Source organism: Falco cherrug, chromosome 2, assembly GCF_023634085.1.
Source record: "Falco cherrug isolate bFalChe1 chromosome 2, bFalChe1.pri, whole genome shotgun sequence".
Lineage (NCBI taxonomy): Eukaryota > Metazoa > Chordata > Aves > Falconiformes > Falconidae > Falco > Falco cherrug.
This window is the reverse complement of record NC_073698.1, coordinates 71,291,772-71,311,947: the sequence shown is the minus strand read 5'-3', so window position 1 is coordinate 71,311,947 and position 20,176 is coordinate 71,291,772. Positions and strand designations below refer to the sequence as shown.

Sequence of the window (20,176 nt, the reverse complement as noted above, 5' to 3'; positions counted from 1 at the left end):
CTACGAATTCTGAGCAGGAGACTGGATTTTGTCCTCAATATCAGAAAAAAAATGGCTCTCAATTTTTTAAAAGTTGCTTTCCAAATTTAATCTAATCCAGGGCTTGTTTTTAATTGGTGGCCTAACTAATTCCCATCTGATTTCAGTCTGAAGGTTGGTATTTTACTGGGGGAAGACCATAACTTGCTCAAAATTTTAAACATCACAGGAATACTTGAGGGAGTTAAAGAATTAACAAAGTGTCTTTGTATTAACACAAGCGTGTTAAAATAACTTCTGTGGTCTGATGAGAAACTGCATGCAAGCATCCTTCCAGACAAAAAAGAAAGAAGGGTCTTGGACGATCTGAACTGCTGCCTGAGTCTGAAATAGCAAGCAGATTTAAATAATGCTGCACTGAGTGGAGAGCCACCTGTGAAATATATGCTGGTGTTCATATGCCTGAGTTTTAAGGCTTGATCCTGAATGATGCTGAACGTCTGTATTCCCCCCACCCAGTGCTGTACGTTTCCAAGATACTCTTTGCCTTGAGAGTATCAAATCTGAACTTCTAAGAAGTGTATACAGAGCTATCTTACATTAAAATAAATAATAACACCCAAGGGTAATACACATAAGACAATAAGATTGCTGGAAGCAATCAGCAGCCAGAGATGTTGTTTATACATCTACATTTTGTTCAGGTCTTGTAAAATCTTCCATTTCCTTTGGTACAGCTCCCCTTGAGTATTTCTCGTGCCATTTTTAGTAAGACATTTTCAGAAGCTGCTGCCTCAAGGCTAGAATATAACTGAAGAAATCTCTTTGTGTTGACTCTGCTTTGGCAGCCTTGGGAGCTTTCTGAGCAATACTTGTTGCTACTGACTCTAAAACTGTAGTGGGGTATCCAGCATGCAGACATGAATATGTCTGATACAGTGCTTGCCCCTAAGGAAAGAATATTCAGAAATGAAAGATGTGAGCACCTGATCCTTTTGCAAGGAGACTATTCTGGATGGTTCTTCACAAGAGGGTCAATACAGCTACAGTGCAAACATTCTGCAAGTTTTCTGTTTCCTCAAGTGTTTTTTTTTCCCATTTGCTCATAGTATGAAATTTTCCATTCCCCACTAGAACCTATCTAACTCAATGTTTAAATTCCAAGTCGCTGCAAAAGCTATTTGGAAACTCAGATGTCTTATCCAAGAAGATGTTTAGCTTGGTGGAGATAATAAAAATACAAGTGAAATATAAACTAAAACATAGCATGACTAGAAATATCTGAGCTGGATGAAAAAGTGTTTCATATAAACAAAATCTTACCTGCACAAGCATGCACTGCTTCTTCCCCTTTATACTTTATCTCTGCAAGACAGCACTGGACATTCACTGAGAAATTATGTCTGGGGCCACATTCCTAGAACAGTCTCATCTGGGAGAAAAAAAGGAAAACCTTTTTTATTTAAAATCTAATTCTATTTTTATGTAAATTTTATTTTACGTTTTCAAGGAGGTAATGCACAGAAGCAAGGAGGAGCATTATATTTGAAGATACATTAAATGCTTGTTTAATAAAAAATAAAATTTCAGGGAGAAAAAATCTGATTTGAGCTTAGTTACTGAAATGTCATTTTTTCGTACAGTTTTCTTTGACAGCACTGCTGAAACCCGTACCAGAGGTGGTAGGAAAATTTTCAGCTCACTGTATTTTCATCAGACTACCCATTTTTGTCAGAGACATACTGTTTACAAGACAGGTTAATTTTAGCAAGGCTCTAGAGATGAAAATTTCTTAGGTCTAGGATTAGCTGGATTTTGTTTATTTCCAATGACAGAGAACTATCTAAATCCATATATTTATTGCAATTCTTTTTTGAGAAAAGACTCAGGAAATTTTGTTGGGTGTTGGGTGTGTCAAGGAAATCATTTTCAAAATCTGTTCAATTTTGAAATGAAATTGCCATCTCCCAGCAAACTGTACTGAAGAGGGTTAGCTCTGGTAACTCAGTTTTGGTTTAGCCAGTGGAAGATAATGTCTCCTGTAATGTATTTACAGAAACATTTCTACAGATGACCCTGAAAATAATTCATAGAATCATAGAGTCATTTAAGTTGGAAAAGACCTTTGAGATGATCAGGTCCAACATTAACCCACCACTCTTAAGTCCATCACTAAACCTGTCCCTAAACACAACATCTATGTGTATTTTAAAACCCTCCAGGGATGGTGACCCAACCACCTTCCTGGGCAGCCTGTTCCAATGCTTGACCACCCTTTCAGTGAAGAAAATTTTCCTAATATCCGATCTAAGCCTCCCCTGGAGCAACCTGAGGCTGTTTCCTCTTGTCCTGTCACTTGTTACCTGGGAGAAGAGACCGACCCCCACCTGCCCGCAGCCTCCTCTCAGGCAGCTGTAGGGAGCGATAAGGTCCCCCTGAGCCTCCTTTGCTCCAGGCTAAACACCCCCAGTTCCCTCAGCTGCTCCTTGCAGGACATGTGCTCCAGACCCTTCACCAGCTCCGTTGCCCTTCCCTGGACACGCTCCAGCACCTCCACGTCCCCCTTGCAGTGAGGGGCCCAAACCTGAACCCAGTGTTTGAGACGTGGCCTCAGCAGTGCCCAGTACAGGGGGGTAGCCCTAGCCCTGCTGGCCACACCGTTTCAGATAGATGCCAGGACGCTGTTGGCCTTGTTGGCCACCTGGGCACACTGCTGGCTCATGTCCAGCCGGCTGCTGACCAGCACCCCCAGGCCCTTTCCCACCAGCCACTTCCCAGCCCCCCTTCCCCAAGCCTGTAGCGCTGCGTGGGGCTGCTGTGACCCAAGGGCAGGACCCGGCACTTGGCCATGTTGAACCTCACACAGTTGGCCTCGACCCATCGATCCAGCCTGTCCAGATCCCTCTGCAGAGCCTGCCTGCCCTCCAGCAGATCAACACTCCCAGCCAGCTTGGTGTCACCTGCCAGCTTACTGAGGGTGCACTCAGTCCTCTCATCCAGACCATCCAAAATGCTACTGTTTAATTTCTAATATGTTATTTTATAGTATGGGCTCACAAACAGTGAGATATATATGTTGCTGCTGATATACAGGCTACTTCAATGTAGTATGCAAACCTTGCCTGAACATATATATACTCTCTCTATATATACAAACACATATATGTACATTTACACGCAGCAGGACTGACTCTTATTCTGTGGCAATTCCCCCTCACAGGACAGGCTTAATCTCCTTATAGCAGTTGTCACTGACTAAGCAGACCATAGCATTTTTTCCCCCCATGTTTAAATTTCAACCACATTTTTGGCTTACAGATAGAACAGATCTAGACTCTCCTCTGTATATCTAAAAATGATGAAGGGTTAACATACTCCAGCTGGCTGAAAGCGTTTGAGAACATAATACAAAGTTAAGAGGAAGTAAAAGGAGAGGTGATGCCATTTCCCTTCTTCATGGTTAAAATGGGGAAAACCCTCGAGGAACAGTTGCTGAGGTTTTTCTGATTGCCTTCCATTTAGTGTTAATCGCTTTACAAAGAATAATAAAAACGGCAATTTTAGGATGACTAAGCCTGGGAATTTATTTCCTTTCCTAAGCAGCCACCCGCCTTTTTCTAGGCTCAAATCCCCCCTCACCAGGTGAAATCAGCACCTCTCCAGAGCCTTAAAAACCTCTGGATTCTCCATGCTGAGACTGTAGAAGAAATGAGTTGTGTGGTTTGTCCCTTTTTGGGTAATTACCACATGAAGAGTCCTAGCGCGGCTGTGTGTACAGCTGAAGAATAAGAGAGACAAGAATTGTTACAGCACTGCTTATTTGCTGAGTTTCAAAGCACAAAGATAGGACAGTTAAGACAGCTTTACTAGACCTTACAGTTTCACTTCTCTTGCTGCTGCTAGTCTCGTGTTGGTCTTGCAAAAAAGCTCTGCATTTACCTACTGAAGATCAGCAGAGCTTCCCAAAACATCTCAAGCCAGTAGAGAATATTATTATGGAAATGCTTATTCATGATAGTAATGCAAGTGCTATGAGATCGGTACTCCTGTACCTAGAGATCAGTGATGGTTGGGAGGGCTTTTTACGGTTAGTTAAATTGCACCTCAGAGTTTCACTTGAACTGAAAGTTAATTTTGTGTGAAGTCATCCCTGACACCTGAGATCTGAGGTTCCAGCAGCACAAACTCGCAGGAGTGCCAAATGTTTGCAGCTTAGCTAAGTAGCCAGGGCATCAGTGAGTTTCAGAACTGGCATCAGGATGGTTTCTGAACTCAATGATGTGCTGTTGATGATCCTGCATACCTTGTCATATTTACAGCATTGCTTGTTCTGTTTCAGATGTTTGTGGCCCTTCTCTTCTGGTACCAGTTCTATTGCGGGTTCTCTGGCTCATCAATGGTTGATCAGTGGTATCTCATCTTCTTTAATTTACTCTTTTCTTCCCTTCCACAACTGATCACTGGTGTGCTGGATAAGGATGTGCCAGCTGAAGTGTTAATTGCTGTACCTCAGCTTTATAAAAGTGGCCAGAATATGGAGGTAAAAACTTCTTGATTTTTTTTTTCCTAAATGTCTTTAGTTTCAGCTGAAAACCAACCCTGCTCCCAAAGGATGGATGACTGATAAAAACAGTCTGAAAAGTCATTATTATTTCATTATATTTCTCATCTGAATCAAACTATCTAAATGCCAAAAGTACATTTAAAACAACAAAAAATACCACCCAGTTGTATTTTGAAATATGTAACAGGAGAGAAGGCTGGATGCTTTAAGTCAGCCTAAGCTGAACACCCCGTTTATGGTCCAGGCTCACAAATAACAACAAAAGTAAAGCAGATTACACTGCATAGTGCGGACTTTCACACTATAACCTCACAGTACTTACTCAGAACTTCAGGCCCCAGCCCTTTATAAACATCAGAAGAGAAAGGTGGCTTAAGGAGTAAGCGTGGAGGTCAACAGACAGACTCTGAGGGAGGTAGTCACCAGCAGATGACAGCAGTTGAAACGTCTGTTGAAAACACCTTGTCCCCATCTGCATGAATTGTACAATGAAATCAGAAGGAACTGCAGGAGGGATCCAAGCCAAACCATTTCTGGTAATTACAGCCACAGTGTACTGTGGGAAAATCTTTCTGCTTGGCAAAACTATTTATATTGAGACGCTGCTTCCAAGGCAAAAGCCTTTCTTGAAAGTATCTGCCATTGTGCCCTCTGAGAAGAGACAGTGAGTGGGTTTTGCCGTTAACTGTACACCTGCATTCGGTACCCCTCACATCCAGCGCTATTGCTAGACAGTGTCCTGGAAAAATGAAAGGAAAATTTTAGTGTAACTTATTTTTTAGTACTTTAGTCTAAATTCTTTTTCACCCAGCTGTTTTCCATTTTCTACACTTCTTCTGTTCCAGTGTATTGTACTTTAAAATTTAATCTGTAACTTTAATACCTTCCTTTCTTGCACATTTTTAAGGTGATAGAAATCTTGTAATGGCTTAAGCTTGCTGGGAAGTTGTGTCTACCTGTCTTCAGCTGGCAAACCAAGGAGAGAAGTCTCCCAGGTTCACAGTACAATTACCTCTCATAGGCAAGCCTAGGGACTATTCTGAATTTGTTTGAAATCTAGTGAGCATATTCTGTGAATAGTTACCTAAAAAGGTATTTTTAAAACTTGCCAAAAGTCCTGCTTCAGGTAGTATCCCTTTCAAAAAGATATCACTGACTCAAAGCCTGTAGAATTATAGAATAATTCTGGAGGCCATCTGATCCAGACCCCTGGTCAAAACAGTTTCAAAGCTAGATGAGGTTGCTCAGGTCTTTATCTAGTCCAGTTTTGAATGTCTCCAACAATTGAGATAACACAGTCCCTCTGAGCCACCTGTTAGTGTTTAACCACATGTTATTTCAGTAAGCCAAAGAACACCATCATTCTTTAGTGTCTTTCAATTCCCATTTTTAGGCTGTAGTAATATTCTCCATAGAGGGGAGGAGCCTTTATGAACCCAGTGGTTGGAGATGTAGCCTATATCCCAAAATCAAATAAATATTTTGCCATTTACAAAGTACTTTTTCTTATATCTAGGTCTTTTATATGACCATCCTTACCTCTTCAATTGTTTATTTCTTTAAGCCAATATGTTAGTTTAATATTGTTTCTTGGTGAGCAGTTTTGTACACACACACAGAGATATATGTGTTATATATATCTATGTTTTATATACATATTCCTAACATAGCATATATTCCTGCGTGAATTAACTGCTGAAGACCATTGTTGTGGATCTTCTTTCAAGTATGTGTACATTTTCTGTTTTTTGTCTTGTGAATAAATACCCTGTGCTTGTGTCTAAAACCCATTTACACACATGGTTACACCTCAGAGAGATCCTCCTGAAATCAGTGGTCTAAGTGTAGTGCATAGAGTTGGACACCTTCATAAATGTTTACTGATCTGAGTGTCAGATTCAAATTATACCCTCTGCTAGGGGGGAAAGGGAGGGGGGGGTGGGGAGCAGCAGAGGACCCACCTCCCAGAGCAGGGTGACTTTCAGGTAGACTCCTCATACTTCATCCCTGAGGGTGTCTAACTGATTGGCAAAGTCACGGAGCTACTTGCAGAAGCCCTTAAAAGTGTCCATTGGAATATCCCCCTCAAAATACTTATCCCAGCTAACAGCATTTTCATTAGGCTCTCATGTCTTTTTCTTTTTTTTTTTTTTATTTTATGCCACAGGAGTACCAACCACACATGTTTTGGATGAACATGATTGATGCTATGTATCAAAGCCTGGTTTGCTTCTTCATCCCCTATTTTGTAAGTGTTTGGTTTAAGACTTTTGATTTCAAGCATTCTGAGGAGAACTGGCAACACAGCATGGGCTGAATTCTGTCTCCTTCTTTACAGACTTACTATGATTCAGAGGTGGATATCTTCTCCTGGGGAACTCCCATCACCACAGTAGCACTGTTCACCATCATACTACATTTGGCTATTGAAACCAAAACTTGGGTAAGGAACCCAAGGCTTATATAGAAACTCGCTGACATATATGTAATTCTTTTCTTAGTGCCATTCTTCAAAAACAGAAGATGGTTGTTCCATTCCCTCAGCACGTTCTATTTTTAGTGAGCATTTTAAGCAAATGTAAAAAAGGTTTTAAACTGTGAACTGTGAACAGCTTTGTAGTGCTGTATCTATAATGAGAATTTTTGAAAATTCTCTTAATTTTCTGAAATCTTCACTGTGCTTTAAATTCTTCACTGTACATGGATTTGGTGCCAGAAATTAAGAAGCTTCAACTCAGAATAACAGCAAATTTCTCAGAATATAAAGAATCATTATTATTTTGTGGGGTTTTTTGTTCTAGACTTTTCTCCACTGGTCATCTTGCATCTTCAGTATCCTTTTATTTTTCTTTGTGGCTCTGGTTTACAACGCTTCCTGCCCAGTATGCCATCCTCCATCCAATCCCTACTGGACTATGGAAAGGCTGATGGGAGACCCTATGTTCTATTTCACTTGCATTATATCACCAGTCGTTGCATTGCTGCCCAGGTATTGCATCTTCTCTCATATCTTTTATCATATGTGAAAGCACTTTATGCCTATGGTTGGGAGGGCAAGGAACATTTCTTTTTCCAGTCTCCCTCTTTCTTTTTGCCTTACCAGCCAAGTCATTTTTTTTCAGTGGCTGATTATATGAAGTCAGGTTGTTTAACCTCTTCTGTGCTCCTGACCACAGGAACAGACCACAGCTCCTGACCATAGACCACAGGAGTGGGATAATTGTAGACTGTTGGTCAAACCTCCTGGCCATGCAGGGATTTGCTACTGTGAGGTTTTCCATGATGCTTCCAGATTCAACCCATCCTCCGTGAACACGCACAGTACAGAAATTCTGATAGTATGTTGTGAACTTTCTTGACTACCTATGGATGTAGGAAGTCTGCTCTGCAGAATGACCCCCATTGTCTTTGATTCCTCATCAGGAAAGATGAAAGATCATGTAAGGTCGATCACTGGCTAAAGGCACAGATTTATTACACTGCTTGTTATTAAGCAAAATACTAGCACAGCATTCAGAGCTTTTTGTCTGGAAGCTTGTCTCGAACATAAGAAAGGCACATAAAACTCTCTTTTTTTGTGTTGTACTTTTTTTCTTGGATATTTTCTCTTAATATCTTGGGTACTTCCTTCTTTCAGTTCTTTTCACGTGCACATTCTCCTCTTGCAGATTTCTGTACAGAACCCTTCAGGGAACACTATTCCCAACCCAGCTTCAGCTTGGATGCCTGTTGAGTAAACTACCCCCAGAGATCCGCACCCAGCTTCTGACCAAGTTGAATGTAAAGGAAACAGTACGTCAGACACAACCCTTTGCAGACAGATTCTCACCAAGCCTTGGCTCAAATGCCAGTGATTCCTACAAGGCCTATAACCAAAGCACACCTTTGCCAACATCTCCTCAAACAAGGGAGTCACTTTTCCAAGAGCACACAAAGGCAAAACATACTGCAGATCAGACTGTGGCTGCCTGTCCCCAGGGTGCTGTGTTGTATGGGGAAAACAAACTCCCCTCATCTGCAAGTAGTCTGGAAAGGTCCATGGGATTTCATGAAGTTAGACATGGCACTTCAGAGATGGAGTCGTTGCCTGTGGGAGCAGCATTCCCATGGAGCTCAGCAGTTGACCAAGCAAACTTCAGTTTGTTCAGGTGGATCACATCAACTCCATTGTTCAGTCGCATTGGGACTGTTTTACAGGTGTCATCAAGCAGTTTACAAAATGAAACACAGGACAGTATGTGTGTGCTTGGCTCTTCTTCGCATGTGGACTTCAAAGGCTTAAAAGAACAGAGCTCAAATAACTTGCAGGACAAAATGAAAGGGACCCCAGCTGAGCATTGTAAAAATGACAATTCCGAGACCACCTTTTTATGACATGGGCCTTAAATATATTTATATATTTTCTATTTGCACACATTTATAGTGAGATTACTCTATTTGTTTTCAAAGATGAAACAGAAAATCAAAGGTACAGAATGATTATTTAAAAATGTTTAAATACAGTATATTGAAATAAGAGCTTTAAATATAAAAAGAAACACTTGAAAGTTCCATTTATATTGTTTTATTTTTTCATCTCATTTTGTAAGGAAATGCCGTCTCTTTTATTTTTCAGATGCTTCTCTTTTATTCTGACACATACTGTAAAAGAAAAAGACCTCTCTACCATATTCAAAAGGATTAGATTCAGCAACAATTATTGGTATCATTATAGGCCATTCAGTAATCAAGGAGCAAAAACTGTGATAATAAATAGGCACTGTTATCCATCCATCATCTGCTTGTCAGGGTGTTTTGTCACTGGAGCAAACCATTAGGCAAGACTATCGAATTATTATACACCTCTCTGTAAATGTTAACATTATCTTACCACCGCATTAATAATACTGGTATTTTATAAGTGGCACTGTATTTTGATATTGCAGCCATAGCATTTTATGTGTCATGATAAAACAATAAATAAATGACCAGCCATATTGCAAAGTGACATCCCAGTCTGGCATTAATAGTAATTCAGCCCTTCACCTGGTGTAGCTAGCATTTGGCCAGCCATGGCCTCATATCAGGCTGTTCAGCTTCTGAAGAAGAGCTGCTGGGTTTTTGTGAGGAATGATTTGTTGGCAAAGAGCTGGTGCCTTGTGTCATCTGTAGAGTTTGAGCTGGGAGGGTCTGTGATCTTCTGTGCTGGAGCACTACCATGAGTAGGCTGGTTTTGCTGAAGAAGTCATCCCTGCTTACTAGTGGGGAGTGGAGGACGGGCAGGGTGGAGATTTGTTAGGCACCTTCACTGTTGTTTCAGCCAGGATAAATCAAGTCCTTGGTGATTAGGAAGGGGCATGACCAGCTGTGAGGGTGCAGTGCCATGCAGAGTTACTTGAGCTTGGTCTAAGACAGGCTAGCCCAGTCCTGAAAGCAGGGAGCTGCACTGCTTTCTGAGGTTATGCCTGATCCAACTTTATGTGGTTGTAAATCACAAAACGCCACTTGTCCATGCGTGTGTGGCTGCACTGTGCTGGCCTGACACGTCTCAGAAGGGTTTAGCCTTGGAAGGCTGCTTGGTTCTTTCATACCTAGTCACCATGACCTCGTACAAACCAGCTGCTGCACTTCTTTGTTTCTGTATCGCAGGTTTTTGAATGGCCTTTGCCTTGCTTGCCACACATTGTGTAAGGCCAGGACTTGCTCGTGCCACGCTCTGTGCCACGCTCTGTGTAATGGATCGCTTCAGCCCATTAAGCTACAGTGCCTACCATGTGTCACTTGCTAATACATTCGGGATCCTTTTTTTTTCAAAGATTTATACACTGGCCTCTTTCCCAAAGACAGAATTGATGATATGAAACTGTAAAATGCCAATGAAAGGAGGAGATGAAAGCATTCTAAGTAAGAGGTGTCAGCCTGTAAAATATGTTACCCTCATGGAACGTGACACACCCACGTGTAGCCAAACTGCATTTGGGGATTAGAATTGACTAGGGAGAGGGAAAAGGTGCTAAGGGACTTACTCTTTCAGTCTCCTGTGAACAGCTTTAGGCATGCAATTGATTAAAAAAAAATGTATGTACCTGAAGCACAACTTCTCCCTTTAAGCCTCTGGTTAAAGGGGAACGTGGCTTTATGTGTGTAGATTTTAGCAGAGGAAAGCACATCTATTGACTCATTTGTTACTGGCTGAAAATGTCTTGACGTTTCTGTGCTTTATATTAATTGCCATAGAAGTGAGGTGGCAAGGGTGGGCACTCGGTTTCCATGAAGGTAGATCAGCATCTGCCCCATCAGTGCCAACACAAGCTGGGCACCACTGGAGTGGGCATTCTGACACACACCTCTAAAGCAGGGCAGGGTCCCATGCCCTCACAGCACTTGTTCCTCTCCACTTGCTGGAAAGGGAGCCTGCGGGACTCAGCTCAGGTGGAGAAACCTTTGCAAGTGTCTCTGGTTGGGTGAGACAGCTCCAAGTTTGGACATCTCTGCTTGCTCTACCAACCTTCTCAGTGTTGATAGTAACTCTGTTGGGATGATTTTGCACGTAACTCTTTGCAAGGTTAGCTGGCAGTATTTAACACAAACTGTGCAGAGATTGCCATTGTAAATAACTCACCTGTGTGGAACTGCAGTGTCTTAATGTCAGAGAGGAAATCGAGTAACGTGTTGAAACGTGTAGATGCTGCCATCTGGTTAGAAACGCTCCTCTGCTTGTAAAACAGGATGTCATAGAAGGACACAGTGTCAGAACTCGGGTAGGCAGAGTTCACAAGTTTGCAAGAGGTTAAATTTTGTCAGTTTGAGAGTGTCACGGGGTCATAGCAGGAGCTTGCCAGGGATGTCACATGTGTGTGCCCTCTCTCAGTTACTGCAGCAGCCCAGCAGGCAGGTGAGGGTCCTTTGAGCTTATTGACTCTGCCACATCTTTCCATAGTGTATTTGGTGTCCTGCAGGCCTTCACAGGACTTGCCTGGTGCTGGGAGCAGAAAGGGCTGGGACATCACTGGCTTTGGCTCAGAGCTGTATTTGATGATATTCTCATCAAAAAGAACCTAAATTCCTTGCTAACTGTGCCTTTGTGATACAGTTTAGTTGTTGGGCTTTCAGTGTTTCAAAGACTGTGTAGGTAAGGGATAAAAATGTTCCTTTGGGACTGAGAGGTGCTCATGTGCTGCCAGATAGTTGTGTTAAGTTGCCTCTGTGAATGTGAGAGTAGTACATCTGTGTCATATATTTAGGGAAACTGTAGATCTAGATCCTCAGCTGCTACAACCATCACAGCCCCTCCGATGTCTGCAAGCTGACTTACCCCAGCTGGGAATCAGGCCTCAATAACTGCTGTATTTTTCTGGGGAAAAAAAAAATAAAGAAAAAAGAAAAAAATCCTTAAAGATATATTTTTATATGCCTAAAGTGTAAATGCTCCCTTTGTACTAAGAGAGAAAATACCTTTATTATGGTGGCAGTCGTGCAAACACGTATGACTTTAGTCTTAAATAAACCAAATAAATAATCCTGCTGGATGGAGCAGTGACCTCAGCAGGACTGCTTGCCTGCTTACAGATCGATAGGAAGATGTGCCACACTGAGGCCTCTACGTGCCAAACCACACAGCGAGATACCTGGGGGCACAGAACCAGGTCAGTAGGATGTCAGCAAGCAAGAGGTCTCCATTTTCTTTTGGGAGATACGTTGTAAAATAATATAAATAAAATGTAATTTAAAGCACAGTTTGGAGAAAAAAAGACAAACAGATTTCACATTTGGGAAGAAAATATTAAGCAAACTAATTCTTTTTGTTTCAAATCAGTTCTCTCTTCAGCTGCCAGAAGACAAACACATCAAAGCATGTTACTTGCTGGGCTTTAGGGCTCATCAACATTTTGGGGCTGCTATTAATATTTGAAACGTTTTAACTAAACAAATACTAATGGCTTTTTGAAGCTGTATACACTGATTTTAATAAAAGAGAAATAAACTTGTAAAGTTATTCCTGTCAGTGAAGTTGAGCAGTTGTCATTTCAGGCAAACCAAAGCTTTAAATTCATGAGACAAATCCCAAAAAAGCATGCAAATGTGTATTAAAAGATTCCGTGAGGCAAGTAAAACAATACTTAGGTTTGGTCTATTACCAACAACAGCCCCCTGTACACTCTTTGAAATATTTGCACTGAACTCTGCAAGCACTTCTACATCTGCCTGATGTTGCTGGCTGAAGAAGTCCACCTGAAATTAAGACTGAGAAGAAGAGAGTTGTGAATTAAACATCACAGCGTTCCATGTTTCTTACTCTTATTTACATGAACTAACTTCTTGGTGATTTATCCATTTTATAAATCTCTTGGATGTGTGAATGTCTTTGAGAAACAGCCAGAACTCGTCTATCAGGTTAGCACTCTCATCTCAGAAATTATATCTCCCACATATGCCACTGCACTGGAACTGGGCATATAAATGTCAAAACAGGACCGAAACAACACTCCGGTATTTCTTCCAAGACTTTCCAGCTATACATCACTGCTCTGTGTGCCCAGACAGTCATGCACCTGTTTGCCACCTTCCTGCGCTGGCTGTAGAACCGTGGCCCTACCACCTGATGGCCATTAAATGAGGAGCTATGCTTTTCATAAACTGGAAAGCTTACGACAGTGTTAACTTCTCCCTGCGGCCAAATCCAGTGGCACCCTGTATTGATGGAAGTGCTTCCTTGATGGCGACAGCTCATCCTTTAGCCAGTAGAATTTCCTCGGACCCTTTCAGGTTATTCAGCCAGGGACAGCCCTTGCATCCATTATACGACTTCCTCAACTACCTTGCATTGAACCTTGACTTGTCATTTATTCACACCCGATGCTGCCTAGGGCCTCAGTCTGTGCTTGAGCCCAGTACATCTCCTGCAGGCTCTACTCACTTAGTCAATGAGTGCCACTTCGTTGTGCTTTCTACTGTCATGCTCACATTTGGCTCCACTCCACACTGATATATCCCAACCGTTGTAGGCTGATCACCCGATCCACATACAGCAGATACAGAGGATTTGAGGAGGTTTATCCATTAAAGATGCTACACGAAAGGGTTTTGCACGAATACTGGCTGCAGTATATGGAAAATGTTCAGCTTAAAATAAACTCCATCAGAACTGTATGTGGTTGAATCATCTAGGAGTGACAAATCCTGCCCTCGGAATTGGCCATCTGAAAATCTGCATCAAAAACTGAACTTAAAAAAAGTCTCATATTTTTGCAGCAGCTAGTTCTTGATTCAGACTGATCATCACCATGGGCATTATTCAGTCCAGCATTAAATTCAGTAATGTGCTTTGAGTGTATATGGCAGTTCAGAAGAATGATGCTGATACAACAGGCCATGTGCTGTGATGGAGTGGTAGCAGATACATGTCAAAGACACTGCGGAGGCCACTAGAGACAGGGTCATGCAGATGTAGCAAAGCTGGGAAGGAAAGGCACTGCTAGATGCTATTCTGAAGTCCCAAGGTTGGTGGAGAGATGAGAAGACCTTCAGAGCTTTCCAATAGTGTTTTGCAAAGTTCTTTTGCAAAGGTTCTGCACTCTCCCTCTGCTGCTGGTGGACTTATTTGCACCAACCTTAAACCTCACTAGAGCTACACCACAAGTGAATTTCGCTTGTTATCTGCAGCTGAGCATGGATAGTGGGGTTGGAGGCCCAGCTAATGTCAAGAAATACAGCTGTACTGACTCACATGGAGGTAGGCTGGCACTTGCTTTGCAAACAGGAATGTGCTGGCAGTGCCCTGGTGAGGAGTGCTCCCTAGCCAGGGACCAGGGCAAGTCCCAGTTCAAGTCCCAGGGAGCCTCCCTGTATCAAAAAACAGGGCAGGAGCCAGAACAGGGAGGATTCCACTGTCCTCCCGTGCACACAGGATGCAAACCCTCCACTGCTCACTAGACTGAGACCGCACATTTGTTTGCAGTGTCCAGGACAACTCTGGGCTCTTAGTGACGTGAAAGAGAAGTAACAGATAATATGATGGGGAAACTCTTCCTGCTCCATCAGGAATCTCCTGCAGCATTGCATAAATGCCTCCATGGTTTTTTTCCATGCTTTCCAATATGAATCCTGGCCATCAGAAAGCCCCTGGGATGGCTGTGCTTCCTGCAGTTGAAGATGCTATGGGGAGTCTGCTGCTGCCACCAGAAGTGGCCCATTGAAGCACCCAGGGCCGCTGCAGCAGCTGATGGGCACTGTCGCCACTAGCAATAGCTCCATCAGTCACCATGTGTGCTGCTCACTGAGGCTCCTTCACGGCAAAGGAGACACTATGTGGTCACAGTCCATGTGTCTTAGTTAAAAAACAAAAACAAAAAACCAACAAAAACACAGCAAAATGTTTTTGCCCTGACTTAAGAGGGTCATGACAGGGAAAGATTTACAAGTGTCTTTAGTTCTGGACACCCAGATCAAGATGAATGTTTCCCAGCTGTCCTGAGCTGTGAAACCTTGCAGTACATCACACATTCAGAGGCATCTCTCGTGCTTTATGTGCTTCAAAATTTCCTGGGGTTTCCTGGGGAGCTGGCCACCCCCAAATCCAAAAATCTAGACTTAGAAGCCACTGTTGAAAATAGTAGCAGTGCCATGAGGACTGTATTTTATTTACATGGAAAAACAACAGTTAAAAGAAAGGACTTAACTTCTAAGGAAGGTTTTTCTATATAGCTGCATGAGGAACGATCTCAATTTTGAGCAGCAGCTTCCATGTGGTTTTAAATATGGCTGTTTGCTCCATGCAGTAACATCTCCCTTGATCGATGAAGTGCAGCACCACATAAATCCTTCCAAGAGGAGGTTTAGCATATCCTAGCCAAGGCGGGCAAAGACAGCCAGGTCCTGCAGCCACCTCTGCTCCTGGAAGGACTTCAGCTGAGTCAAAAGTCTGTTTCATCAGCTTGTCTTGTGTAACGCCTGCCTGTGATGGAGTCTCATGAGAGGTATGACTGAACAGGAACCTTGTTAAAAGCAGATTAAAGACTTCAGCATTCGGCATGGTCATTGGTATTGCTGCAGCATGCATAGGGCATGCATGGAAATAATCTCTCAGTGAACACAAAATGCTTGAAAGAGCCTTTTGACAGACTGGAAAAGGTGTCAATAAAGAGCTAGCACAAGAGAAATAAAAGCTGCTCAAAGTGGGTGGAGTGCCTGGTTCCCACTGCAAGGAGCTGTCCCTGGACTTGCAACTCCTCCTTATTATCTGGGCAGTTGCCCCAAGCTGGGGCAGGGTGTGGGTTTCCAGAGGTGGTGTAGGCTCAGAGCTGGAGCAAAGGGGCTTTTCACTCCAGCCCCACAGCCCTTTGGGTGCTAAAACCCAACACTGCACTGCTGTAGCTAGGGTAGGTAGCTCCTGGCCTGAAATTCCCAGTGGTATCTTGCTTGTGCTAGGCCATCGTGTTTTCCAAAATGGTAGGTTTTAAAGTCTCCAGTTTCTTCCCAGATGGCCTGTTTTACGTGCATGAAGGCATCAAACTGTCCCTGCGGCAAGGCTTGCATGGCTACAGTTCCTACCTTTCCACCCTTCCCCACTTTCCTCCCCAAAATGTGGAGGCCACAAAGAGCACCTTGGACCTTCAGAAACCCAAACCATGACAGAGATATTGCTCAGCATTTCCATGCCTGGAAACAAAAGGTGAGTGTGGCCTCCAGGGCCCTTTTATTAATGAAAATAACAGAGATGCCTCTGGTTTGATTAGCATCTTGGCAGATACGTCCTTCATACCCTCCACAACTGCCCCCTGAAGGGAGTTCAGCAACAGCTGACACTGCTCTTGTACTATTATTTATGTGCAAATGTTCCAAAACTTGGGAACAAGAACGGGGATTTTGAGATTTTCACTGTAAAAACCTGAAAATGCAAACATCCTTTTTTAAAAATTAAATTCCCGATGAAAATGCCGGGGTTATATTTACAAAAACCCAAGTTTCCGACAAAGTCTTTCAATCAGCCATGTGTACTGTTAGAGCTGCATGAACCAATTTTATCCCGAGTGGGCTGGGTGTTTGCAGTTTGTAAGATCTCTGTCATTTTGCACACACAATTATCTTCATAGCTGGTTTGTTTTGCTAAACCCCCCAAAACTCAATAAAACCATTATAGCTGAAAGGGATTCAATCTTCAGCTCCATGTAAAATGATGGAAATAGAAAGTTTGTTTTAGCATCATCCAGAAACTGAGGGCAAACAATGACACCATGGGAGGCATTGCAGGCAAAGGCTCCTCTGCCCTGGGTGCCTATGGAAATTATAAAGATCAACAAAGGTGCCAAGAGTTGTGGTTCATCTGAAGTTGTCTGAATTTTGAAGCTTAAAAGTGAGTTCATTCATTTATATCCAAACACACTGGTGCTGTGTGCAACCATCAAATCCCGGCATTTTCTGCCTATTGAGTGTTGGTTTAAGTGGCAGCCCAAGGCCCATGGCACAAGAAAGCCAGCCTTTTTGGTTATTTGGTGCTAAAGAGAGAGAGAGGTGCCAGCTTTTCTAAGCAATACCCTGGGTGTTTTACTGCATTCAGCTGGCTGCTGTTGTAGCCCACCAGTGACCGCCCCCTTGCCAGATGGCTCCTGCTCACCCAAGACAGAAGTGATGTCTCCTGTCTTGAGGTTTTGGGGACACATCAAATACCGAGAGGTTTCAGTGGACACCTCTGCCCCCACCTGCCCCCACAGAAAAGGGGTGATGGCAGGGTGGGGGCTCCTAACCCTCTCCCAGCCTTTGGCAGGCCTGCACCTTCCCCATTGCACAGGGCACCTCCAGCCCCTGCATGTCCCCTTCCAGGGGCAGCAGCACAAGCAGAGGAAACGCATTTCCACATACATTTCCAAACAAGCACCCATCACCCATGGAACCTTCTCTGTCCCCAGTCCCCTGTTCTCTCAGTCTTATATAACCATTCACTGGGACCTTGCTCCAGCCAATTGTACTTCTCTGTGTCGCACTACCACAATTCCATCTCATGTTCTGCAGCCAGGGTTCATTCTTTGTCCCAGACGTCCATGATAAAAATAAAATACAAAATATAATATTTTTGTAAGCAAAGGGCACAGCTGTCAGGGCACAGCTCTGGGGCATGAGTCCTCCCAAGGCTTTGTGCACCATGAAGTGGTTTACCACAGAAATAATTTTACAGGCATAGGTGCACCACCACTGTTTTCCATCCTGTAACAGGATGGGGGGAAATGCTGTTTGACAAAAAAGAAAAAGATTAAAATTCAGTCCACCTCCTTCATTCCTTCACCACTGGTCTCTGAGTATGGGGTTTCTCCTGCCTGGCAGCCCTGGGCCAGGGACAGCTATTCAGTTCATCATCCTTGTCCATCCTCATGGACGAGTCCGCAGACGGCAGCTCCAGTGCAGCCCAGAGGTCAGCACCTCCAGCCAGGCAAGCCCAGGGGCAGCTCTGCTTTCGGGAGCCATCAGAGCCCACAGGCTGGGTTTTGAAGAGGATAACATTTTTATTTTTGAAAGCGAGAAGAAGGAAGCATGCAGACTTCTTCAGGTTTCAATAATAGGCTCTTGAACACTTCTTAGAGGTAATTTAGTGATGTCTAAAGAGAGGAGTAATTTACATTTTCCATTGTTTGTTGGGAGCAGGAGAAAAAAACCAAAGAGAAATATAAGTGGCTGTATTATCACAGTATGGAGTTAGTTGTGTGTTTTTTTATCAACTGCTTGAAGTCTAAAAAAGCCCTTGTATCCCTCTATTGCTGGCACTGGCTTTTGTTTTCAGCCACTTGTTGCCTACAAACCAAAACTGATTCTGCACAAGGGGAGAAAAGAAAGTACTTAAAAGTGAAAACTGTATCATTTATTTGAAAACAATGTGGAGATTTTAAACCTGTAAACATGGTGCACTGATGCGAAAGCTCTGCTTCAAGGGTGCCCAAGTAGGAAAAATCCCATTTTGCTCCTTACAAAACTAAAAAAGAAAGTGTGAACTAAAATCTGGAATATTTTCAATTATATTTGCTTCAGATTTGTGTGAGGTTTATCCTTAAGAAACCCATTTAAGACAGGTTTATGAAGACATTCTAAAAGGTCAGGATATTTTTAAACCACCATTAATCTGGAAGAATGCCCCTACTGTATTGAAAATTGTTTTTCATGCCTCTCAAAAAAGCATGCACACTGCTAGCTAACCCTATACCTAATTACTACTTCCCCCCCCCCCCCCCGCCCTGTTTTCAAAGGGGTGGGTTTCTGGGAAAGCTGTCCCCAGCCCAAGGGCACTGAGGGTCCTGGGGTCCTGGCTGCGTGCATGAGTGCGTCGGGGGCTGGGTGATGCCTGGGCATGGTGGGTGCTGCCGTGTGTCAGGCTGTAACAAACCTCCAAAACAAACCATCGCACAAAGGCAAGCTTGTCTGCTCCCTCCCTCCTGTGATTTAACAGTTTCCCATGCCGGGCTGGTCTTTTCTAGAGCTTTTCCCAGGCAGTGCAGGGTAAGCAGCCAAGCTTTAGACCCAATAAAGTAACAGCACACACACCAGCAGAGAAAGAGTAATAGTGGATGGGATTAATTTTGTTTCTAACATTAAAAAATAAAAAGAAGCCACAATGCTGCTTAGTTTCAGTAAGATGTTTTCTTTCTTTTCCTCTCCTTGACAACACATAGGGCTCTGTAAGTCTTGGCATTCAGTGTGCCTCTCTCCAGTTCTTTACAACCAAAGAGGAGATGCATTTATACACTGGTTGGGGACTGAGCCATCTCCCTGGCCTAAATTACCTCAGTGACATATATTGAGTCAAAGGGTATAAACTGCATAAACCACACTGCTTACATTTAGGTGCCATCTCTATATGAGCCAGGGAGGACTGGTTGAGAAGGGAGAATCTTTCTTCTGCATCAGCACAGCTGGTTTCCAGAGTAAAGGAGCTCTACTTCAGTGACAGGGCAGTGGGATGCAGCAGGATGCTACAGGATGCCGCAAGATGCAGCAGGACCTGGCAGGGCACAAGATATGTTTGTGCTGTAGATGCTGCCATGGTCTCACCAGCCTGCAGGGGTAGAAGGTCACCCATGCAGAGGCAGCTGCCAGCTTCCCCATGCAAATTCCTGGTGCACAGATAAAAGCCCAGCACACGTGCCTGTATTTGAAAGCCTGCTCAGCGCACAGACATCAGGTTTACTCTCTACTAGGAACACCCAGGGGGTTTGCAGGCAGGCCTCCAAGATGAATGCATGTCCTGGTTTCAGCTGGGATAGAGTTAGTTTTCATCTTAGTAGCTGGTGCAGTGCTGTGTTTTGGATTTGGTGTGAGAGCAATGTTGATAGCACACTGATGTTTTTAGTTGTCGCTGGGTGATGTTTATACCAAGTCAAGGACTTCTCAGTTTCTCACACCCTGCCAGTGAGGGGGCTGGAGGGGCACGGGAAACTGGGAGGGGACGCAGTCAGGGCAGCTGCCCTGAACCAGCCAAAGGGATGTTCCATACCATGGGATGTCATGCTGAGTATATAAGCTGGGGGAAGAAGAAGGAAGGGGGAGACATCCGCCATTATGATGTTTGACTTCCTCAGTAACCGTTACATGTGCTGGAGCTCAGCTTTCCTGGAGATGGCTGAACACCTGCCTGCCCATGGGAAGTGGTGAGTAAATTCTTTGTTTCACTTT

General features: G+C 43.4%; 1 protein-coding gene across 1 annotated transcript in view; it reads left to right on the top strand.

The window, feature by feature from the left end:
* Positions 1-9,530, top strand: part of ATP10A (ATPase phospholipid transporting 10A (putative)) — a 118,481-nt gene extending 108,951 nt beyond the window's left edge. Inside the window, exons 17-21 of the mRNA XM_055702287.1 lie at positions 4,319-4,519; positions 6,711-6,791; positions 6,882-6,986; positions 7,345-7,532; positions 8,212-9,530. Of these exons, the coding sequence (XP_055558262.1) occupies positions 4,319-4,519; positions 6,711-6,791; positions 6,882-6,986; positions 7,345-7,532; positions 8,212-8,917 (1,281 nt within the window). The 3' untranslated portion in view covers positions 8,918-9,530. The remainder of the gene's footprint in view (positions 1-4,318; positions 4,520-6,710; positions 6,792-6,881; positions 6,987-7,344; positions 7,533-8,211) is intronic.
* Positions 9,531-20,176: the final 10,646 nt, after the last annotated feature.